The 9715-nt window shown below is 44.7% G+C and overlaps 1 protein-coding gene across 1 annotated transcript in view; it reads right to left on the bottom strand.

Moving 5' to 3' along the window:
• Positions 1-591: 591 nt before the first annotated feature.
• Dnah3 (dynein axonemal heavy chain 3) overlaps positions 592-9715 on the bottom strand; it is a 167569-nt gene continuing 158445 nt past the window's right edge. Inside the window, exons 57-61 of the mRNA XM_060366203.1 lie at positions 9304-9471; positions 7634-7776; positions 5688-5892; positions 4182-4319; positions 592-2439 (exon numbers count right to left, since the gene is read on the bottom strand). Of these exons, the coding sequence (XP_060222186.1) occupies positions 2086-2439; positions 4182-4319; positions 5688-5892; positions 7634-7776; positions 9304-9471 (1008 nt within the window). The 3' untranslated portion in view covers positions 592-2085. The remainder of the gene's footprint in view (positions 2440-4181; positions 4320-5687; positions 5893-7633; positions 7777-9303; positions 9472-9715) is intronic.

Below are 9715 nucleotides of genomic sequence, written 5' to 3'. Positions count from 1 at the left end.
GTATCATCTCTGAACTATTGATAAGCAGAACTTGCTGTTTCTTGTTGAGTTGAGCATTAACCATCTTTGCCCAGGACTCTAGGCTCTAACTCAACCATGATTTCTGAAGAACAATCCCTTTTCCGGGAGAAAACATTACCACACTGACCCCAACTGAAAATGACCTTAAATTTAGGGCACTCTTTGTTTTCAAAGTGGAGGAAATAGTTTAAATAGTTTAAATTTCAAAAATGTAATTCAGTCCCTTGAGCCTTGAAGAATGAGGCAGTCCTTGCCTCTCTCAGCTTTTCCGTGCTGAATGAAGCTGGAGTTGGCTAACTATAATTAAAACTCGTTTGTTCTCTTAGCCGTCCCCTTATACCAGCTCTCTGACAGCCTACAGTATGGCTGATGTACCATCCCAAGAGGTAAGGGCTTGGGCCCACCATCTTTCCACATCACATGACTGATCCTCTTATTTGGATTGATACAGTCCTCCTCACTGTCAGTGAATTCTACCTATTGGGAAAACAGTTGTTTCTTTCTTGAAAAAAAAAAATACCTTTAGTGACCTGCTTTGAGTAGGAATGTACTTCCTCAGTGTCTCTATTACCATGAACTTACTCTTTCTGGGCACTCAGCTTGCTCATCTCAGAATTTGGTTAACACCTTGAAGAAATTGAAACTAAAGTTTTCTGCAGTACCTTTATTTTGTCCTGAATCAAGGCATTTGTTTCTAGTGAAGAGGCAGAAAAGCCAGACCACACACATTAAGACTGTCAAACCACCCGTTTCTGCTGCACTCTGCACACCCCAAGTAAAGCCACTTAGAGCCTAAGAGCTACCTGAGGGGATCAGGGAAGAAAACCTCGGGAGTTTGATGTTCTGGGGAGAAACAAGGGATGGAAATTCCTTGGACACAGTCATGTGGCTGGCACTACAATCTCTTCCAACAGTCCACATCAGAATAGCCAAGTCCTCGGCTAGGAGGTAACATGTGGCCATGAAACATACATGGGATTCAAGGGCCAGCTGGCTGTGCAATGTGAAAGAGCTGTGTGGTGCTCTTAGGTGGCCTCTTTCAACTCCACGAGCCACCAGGTGTGAGGACTGGGAGGCGGGGTAAAACAGTCATTCCTAGCACATGGGATTGAACGAGTGAGCCAAAGGCTTGGGCACAAACCCTGCACACAGTAGGATAGGATGACAACAAATAGGCTCCTCTCGTCTCTCCAAAGATGAGAGAAGTTAGCCCATTCATGTGACTGATAGAGAAGCAGTCGAAGCTGGGCTGGGAATGTAGCTCAGTGGAGTGCTGGCCTAGAGTGCTTGGTCATGGGCTTGGTCCTCAGCACAAGCAGCAGCTGAGCTTGTACCACTAACTGACTGGAACCTAATCGGAACCAGCAAAGCAGAAGTGATAATAGTCCTCACCACCATAAGACGTGCATTTAAAACAGACTAAGTGAAGGCTGAAGAGGTAGCTCAGTGGTGAAGAGTGCTTGTCGCTCCTGCAGAGGACATGGGTTCAGTCCCCAACAACCACACAGCAGCTCACAACTATTTGTAATTCCATTTCCAGGGATCTGATACTCTCTTCTGATCTCTTTGGGCACCTGTACTCAACATACTTACACTCAGACACATACACGCCAAAAAATATAATATAAATAAAATGTACCAAGAGCTTTTAAAAAAAAAATTCAAGCCCTTCTCAGTCTCTTATGGGTCCTGGATGGCTGCACAAGTAGGTCAATCAGCTCAGAAGTGACTGGAATTTCGTGACAGTTACAGCAAAACCTGAGGTAAAGAAAATACCAGCTTAAGCCAAATAACTGCAAGTCTAGGTGCAGAGTCACACTGCCTGTGTTCCAATTTAGGATCCGTCTAATATGGGAGTATTACCTACCTTCTCGTACTTTCTGCAGCCATGAAATGATGACGAGAACGATGATAATAACCTACTTTATAGGGCTGCTGTGAAATGTCTGGCTCTATTGCTAGAATTATGTCATTGTTACCTTTACCCTATATAACTCAAGAAAGAAAGGCTATATTGTAATGGAGAAATGAAATGCCATTTACTCTGTTTTGAGACACCTGCTCTTAATTATCCAGCTGGCACAGTGAGGCCACACCTCGGTTTATCCAGTGCTTCTGGGGCAGGTCTGTTGGAAGCTCGATGGACAGGACGTAGTTGGTAGAGTGGCCAGTGGTAGAGAGGGTACCTCTCCGGGCACTTGTCTTATACACCGGACACACGTAAATGTTCTCATGCAAGAATAATGAGCTGTCCCCAGGTTTCAGCCAAATGATGGGCAATGGGTCATAGAGGATTTTGGGGAGAGATTCTCCAATCTGCATCGTTTTCCTGTCCCAACGGGCACCCTCGAGGAAAAGGCCTTTGATGTAGGCCCCATCTTCCGGGCTATTCTCCATAGATGTTTCTTGTGTTGTTACCTGAAAGAGTGGAAAGCTATGAGTCTGGTAATCTGCTAGTTACCTTACAAGTGGTGCTATAAGAACCACCTGGTTCCCAAGATTCTGGGCTTCTCTGGTAAGTCTTATCAGATGTGAGGCGAGTCTGGTTCCTAGCCAGCTTCTTGCTCTCATACATGGTAGACATAGAGAATGCAATGATGTAGGAGTCAGGAGGCAATACTGAATGTAGCTCAAGTGACCCTATGCGATCACTGCTCCCTGCTAGGACCTGAATCTAGGAAATGAAGGGTCAGATTCTGAATCTGAGGCAGGCTGATGAAACAGTTCTGGGGTGAGAGGTGAAGCAGAAGAATACATTTTAAATTTTTACTTAAAAACAACAACAAAAAAAAACCCCAAAAAACAAACAAACAAAAAAAACCAGTTTCAGTGTTTTTAAAGACTTGTCTCAACTAAAGAGCCAGCTCGTAGAATGCCCAGAAATGCAAGGGCTGTCTTCGGTGAACTGCTGGGCTGGTGAGTTTTAAATGCCACCCAGGCCCCGGTGAGGGGTTGTCCACATCGGGTGGGCCTGTGGGCATGCCTGTGAGGGACTGTCTTGTTTTAACTGAGGTGAGGACACTGAATGTGTGCAGCACCTTTTCATAGGCTGGGCCCTGGACTTTATAAGACCAGAGAAGGAGCCTAGCACTAGCAAGCAGGCAAGGATCCACGTGCTTCTCTCTGCTCTTGACTGTTTGTGGGATGCCTAAGTCAGCAGTGCTCAACTTGGAGGTTGAGACCCCTTTGGGGGTCAAATGACCCTTTCACAGGGGTTGCCTAAGGACCATCAGAAAACACAGAAATTGACCTTACAGTTCATAACAGCAGCAAAATTACAGTTAAGTAGCAATGAAAATAATTGTGTGGTTGGGGTCCCTACAACATGAGAAACTGTGTTAAAGGGTCGCAGTGTTAGAAGGGTTGAGAACCACAGCCTTAAGTTCCTGCCTTGACGTCTGTACAGCGATGGACTCTAACTTGAAATTGTGAGGCAATCAGACCTTCCTCCGCGAAGTTGCTTTTGCTCAGGGTATTTTGTCCTAGCAACAGCAATGAAACTAGGACAGCTTCAGGATGGCATGGTTTAGATGGAGGCGATAACCTTGGATTCGTCCCTATAAAGCAGAAAATGTTTTAAGGACTGTAGGGAGTGGGGGAGATTATGATGGACCAGAGGGTTGCAAGCTCTGTTTAACATCATTCTAATCCTAATTGTAATCTTTTTCATTTCTAAGGACTATCCGAAACATTCTTCCAAGCGAAAATGCAGATCAGACGGGGACGGAGGAAACGCTTCCATTTTGATAGAATTTTCCTCTGGAAAGATTGTTTTTTTTTTTTTTAAATATTAGTGTATGTGTATGAATGTGGAGTCAGAGACCAACCCTGAAGAGTTAGTTCTCTCCTCTCACTTTTATGTGGGCTCCAGGGATCAAACTCAGGTTCCCAGGCTTGCATGCAAGCCCCTTTATCTGCTGAGCCATCTCACTGGCACCAAATTCCTTTTTCTACACTAGAAACAAAGGCTTGGGAACTGTTAGGTTGTGTCAGGAATAGCTTCTGGAACCACAGTGAACCACGCTAAATTCCTTACTTATCACCCTTCAGAAGCGTGTGTTCCGCCCCACAACCAAGTGTTTGCATGTAGAAGGAAATGAGCAATAGCATTCTCTTAGGGTTGATTCCCACTGAGCTGGCCCTACCCACAAGATCCCTACCTCAAATTGAAATCCGATGTGGTCAATGGGGATGGTGTATTTCCTGGCATAATTCTGAGAAACTCCCGTCAAAAAGGATTGTGTAAAGTAGAATCCAGAAATCCAAAAGACCACAGGGGGGCCATTGTTGATCCAATCCTATAGAGCCACAGAAATCAAAATTGAGAATCTACAATACATCAACAGCAAGTTAAATCAAGGTGAGCATTGGACTGGAAAGATGGCTCAATGATTAAGCCACTGATGCCCTTGCAGAGGACCTAACTCCCATGTCAGGTAGCACACAACCATCTCCAGGGATCCAACTTCATCTTCTGGCACTTGCACATACATGTGTATAACAGACACACATGCACATACATACACATAAGCAAAATAAAAATTTCCCTTCCCGAGACAGGGTTTCTCTGCTAACTCTGGCTGTCCTTGAACTTGCTCTATAAATGAGACTGGCCTCAAATTCAGAGATAACCCTGCCTCTGCCTCCAAATTTGGAAATTGAATGTGTGTGCCGCTATCACCGCCACCCAGCAAAATTCCACATGTATGAGAATTTTGCCTGCATGTTTATCTGTGCATCACTACATATGTGATTGGTGCTTGAGGCCAGAAGAAGGTGTCAGATTCCCTGGGACTGGGGTAACAGACAATTGTGAGCCATCGTGTGGGTGCTGAGAATGGAATCTGGAATCCCCGGAAAAGCAGCTTAACCACTGTGCCATCTTTCCAGCCCAATAAAACAAATCTTAAAGGAACTAAGAGGAATGCGGAAACAAGCCACACAAATGATAATCTTTGCTTTTTTCATTTTTCCTGAAGCAGGGAGTCCTCTTGGTTTAACTTGCACTCACTTGCTTTTGAAATGAAGGTACAAAAATATAATGTATTTATACTTTAAGCATGTGCGCAAGGCTGACATTGGGGACACCATAGGGAGTGGAGAGGACTCTAGCAGGGCAATATATGTCCCCTCTCTACTGAGCAATAGCTACCATCCCTGGCAAGAGTGGCCATGCATGGATACAGGTGCATTACTTGCCCGGGATGGTAGCTATTCTTGCAGAACAAACATCTAGATTTATCCCTCCTCCCCTGTCTGGGCTTTTTTGTTTGTTTTTCTTTATTTTTCTCATGCAAGAGATTGAATTTAGACCTCACAAATGCCAAGCAAATGCTCTCTAGAGCTATAAGTCAACCCCTGTGTGTAAAACTCCAATGCATATATCATCCCCAAAAATTTCCCATTACTAAACAGCCTTAGTAAGTCATCCACTGGTTGATTATGTCCCATAAGCCTCCAGGTTGTGACATTTCTTTCTAGTTTTTACTCCCACCTCAATAGATTAATATCTCTAAGGACTTTGAAAGCTCTTTCCCTTCCCCCGACCCAGGTCTGGATAGGCCATTCCCAGTACTCAACGTAGGATGGCACACAGCTACCAAACCCTCCTCCTCAACTGCTAATCCACCTGAGTGAGCACACCAATTACCCAGACTCCCAGGTACCTGGAAGAAGGCCAGGCGGGACAATAGGTCAGCAATATAGCCCCCCAGGGGCTTCAGTGACGGGTAGGACTTGGCTGCCCACATGGCTGGCACTTTCCCCACGATCATACTACTGAAGACTTCCTCCAGCTCTGAGGACATTAAAACTTGCCCTTTGATGGCTCGGCCAATATCAATAAGGCTTCTGCGAACCACTTTGGTCAGCCTGCAAGGATAAAGGAGTAGGCTGAGCCTGGCTTTTCAGAGGTCCCTTCTGCCCAAGTACACTAAATGTGTTCCTTTGATCTTTCTCCCCTTTCAAAGGTCAATGATAGAAAAATCCAATCACCCATAACATTGCCACTTAAAAATAACTTTGATGTGTATCTTTTGTTTTTTTTTTTTTTGTTTTGTTTTTGGTTTTTTGTTTTTTTAGAACGTAAACATGTTTTTAACGATGTCATTCTGTTAGTACCTTTTTGGACTCTGTCCTTTTTAGCACATAGTAAAATCTTTCCAATCTGATGAGCCCTGCCTCAGCCTCTCAAGTGCTGGAATTGTAGGCATGAACCACTGCAGCCCAGTTATAAATTGTGCTGTTGATGTTCTGTGTGTATGTGATGCGTGCACATGTTCATGCGTGTTTGCATGAATCTGTGGAAGCCAGAGGTTGACTCTGGCTATCTCTTCCTCCATCACTTTCTGCATTAGGTTTTTGTTTATTTTTAAATGATTTATTTATTTATTTAATGTAGATGAGAAAGAAAGGAAAGATTATTTGTAGATTGTTGTCATTTATAAACACTGCTAGAAAAATCCATTTATATCTTCTTTTGTGTAAATTTCTAATTCCTTAGTAATTTGTTTTTGATCAGCTAATACCTACAGGTTAGGTCTTTTGATCCACATTGCCAAAGTTGTGCATTTTACAGACTATGAGGTGTATGCCTGAGAAAGGGAAACCTGCAAGCGGACCAGACCACCTGCCTCTTTCTGACCTCTCTACTCTGAAGCCTGGCTCAGCCCAGAAGAATTCAACTGAGTTTTCCTCCCTCCCACTGTCCCCCCCCAAAACCCTGCCACCAGAAAGAGTTTATAGAATCCAATGAGTGAATACAGGATTCACATGCTTGCTAAGGAGTGGAGAGGCAAAATATTGCCTGCAGGATCCAATCATAGATCCCTAGCGCACCTGAAAGAGGTAATTGCAGCTTTTCTATTGTTCTGTGCTATCCTGTTCTTGCAACTAAAGCTACTGTTAGTTTCAAGGTTTTAGTACCTAAGGAATTCTTGCTCTAGAAGACACAGTCACAGTGCCCTGAATCAGAAGCTAAACTGTTACCTACCATTTTGGACTTCCCCTGCCACTGAATGGATGGACACAAACAGGCAATGTGGAAGGATGGTAGACTCCCACTGAAAATGGGGGTTAGTTGTTGCCCTAGTCTCTGGTATCATAACAGCCACTGATAAAGGCCAGTAAAGATCCTGCCAGCCACAGCCCCAGTGGCCTGAGAGGAGACTGAGAAACATGAAAGGGAAGGCAGTAGAGCTGGTGTCTGGATGAATGAGGGTTTAGCTCACCTTGCTGAGTTGTCTTGTCTGTAAAGTAGTGGTGGAAATTAAGAACGTTGTATCACACTAACTGTTTACTGTTCTAATGAGAACTATGAATAGTATTTGAAGTCATATCTGACACTAGGGGCATATTCAAAATAGCTTTGATGACTACTGCTATTAGCTATGCTTGGTATTGATTTGAACTTGATAGAGTCATGGGAATGAAGGAGAGAAGCAGGAGTGATTTAATACGTGGCCAATGCACGCTGGGGTCACTCTGTTTTGCAGCTCTCCTTGGGTAGGAAAAACAATTTTCTCTACACAGCAATGTCGTTTCAAGCAACCTTTTTTAGTTACTATCCCACAGGCTCCAGCTTTCTAAATCTAATCAAGGTCATCAGGCCCACCTGTTGAATCTGATGAGCTCCTGCCTTAGGACGGTATTCATAGACTCGTTATAGACCACGGGATACAACTTCATGACCTCTTCCATGTCAAAGTCTGAGGGAAGCTTGGAGAGGATGTCCTGGGCCAGCTCCTCAACCACTTCCTTTAAGTACAGAGAAGAGAGAGGGAATGAGAAATAATACCAGCAGACAAGGGACTTTATTTGGGGACAGTTGATGTAGGCATTGTCCCTTCCTAGGAACCCTTCCACAGAAGTCAATTCTGCCTTTGGAGGCAAAGAGGGTGCTCACCAACTCTGCATCTTGGACAGGACATCACTTCTTTGTCCAGAATTTGAACAGAATGAGCAATGACAGCCCTGTCCTTGCAGCTGTATACAGACAGGCCATCCTTGGTCAGGCAGGTAGCCTCAGGACAGCACAGAACACTGGCTCTATCTTCAAGGTCACCCCCAGGGAGAATCCCCCATACACACACCAGTTCTCATAGTTGGGCGCTCTTTCCCAATGACAGAGACACTAAAAAAGGTAGGAGGTCAAGCTCTAGCATTGAGCAAGACAAGCCTGTGGCACTAGGATTAGCCAAGTAAGGAAGGGGACAAACCCAGTGGACCAAAGAGGACAGACAGTGAATATGGCAGAGCCAGATAGCTCCCCAGCCCTGGTGGGGCTGGTTGGCTGGACAGCAGTTCCTTTCCTACCCCTATATTAGGACACACCTGCCAGGCTGATGTGAGCATACCAATTGCCCCTTAAAGTAAATGAACCCAATTAGCAAGGTTCAAATCTGACAAGTATTGAATGTGAGGCAGCTCAGAAGAAGGGGAAAGCAGGATTGGTGGGGGGAAGAAGGCAGAGGGACAGGGAGAGAGAGAGGGAGAGAGTCAGACAGGAAACACAGTTCTGAGCCTGGCTCTCCCATTGATTTTAGGAAGGACATGAAGCTGTCAGGCCACTTCTCTCAAGGTTCATTGTTTTTTTGTTTTTTTTTTCCCCTTGTATCTTACACACTGAGTAGGATAGGCTTGGCCAGTGCTTCCCAGAGAATGCCCTGGGACTGCAAGAACAACTGTGGTTGTTTGCAGAACACAGAATAAACAGTGTTGAATTACATGGTGAGACAACTACTCTTTTCATGTTTTGATCTCTTTCTCTTTCCATTCCTTCCAAACAGAAGGTCTCAGACTGGTGCTAATTTGACAATTCTCTAACCCTCACAGATTCCCCCCACACACACTTTAACAAGGCAGCAAGACCTCTGCTCTGGGACTTTGGCTAGCAGTACAACTCCAGAAGAACTTAGAAGAGAGTGTGTCTTCTTTTCTTCCATCCTTTCTCCTGCCCCAATCTTAATTATATTAGGTTGTGAAAATTATATTAGGTCTCTACTTATGCTTTGACTTGCAATTTTTAAAATAAATATTTCCAAGCAAAAAATACATTTAGTTTTAAAACATAAAAGTAGAGCATAGGTGGTACGTAATATAGGGGAAATTCATGAAGTGTTTGACAGAAATATCCGGCATTTTGGAAACTGCTTCCTCTGTGCTCTGTATTTAAAGGTGCGGCACCAGGACCAAAGCACCTAGTGCAGAGAGACATGCCAGACCTCCGTGTTCCCTAGTTACCACCCACAGTCCTTCGTGCCCGCCGGATGGAAACCTGGTTACCTGAGGGGACTTTCCACTCCCTCCCGACTGTCTTGGGAGGGTCAACAGCACTCCTTGGAAGAGCTGGTTGGTTTCCTGGTTGTCCTTGGTGATGTCAGCATTCTCGTGGAGACCAAATACTTCAGGGTGCGCTGTGATGGGGAGGGTCCTGAGATACTCAATGTAGGACTGGAAAGGAAATCTTTAATTGATATCAGTGTAGGGCCCCTGAGGTCCTACAGGTGACTCAGGGAGTGGCTAAGCTCATCTCAAAAAAGGAATCACATGATTCCACTTCCCAACCAGGACAGCTGAGTAAACCCCAGGCTATTCCTCGTGGAATTTTCTGGAACATAACAGAGCAGGGAGGCTTGAGCAGTTTTCTCCCTTTGGCCTTCTCTCTGTTCCTAGGAAGTCAACTCTAGAGTTACAC

The sequence above is a fragment of the Meriones unguiculatus genome, chromosome 14, assembly GCF_030254825.1.
Source record: "Meriones unguiculatus strain TT.TT164.6M chromosome 14, Bangor_MerUng_6.1, whole genome shotgun sequence".
In the NCBI taxonomy this organism is placed as follows: domain Eukaryota; kingdom Metazoa; phylum Chordata; class Mammalia; order Rodentia; family Muridae; genus Meriones; species Meriones unguiculatus.
Note: the sequence above shows the minus strand (reverse complement) of the source record. Positions and strands in the feature narration are given on the sequence as shown.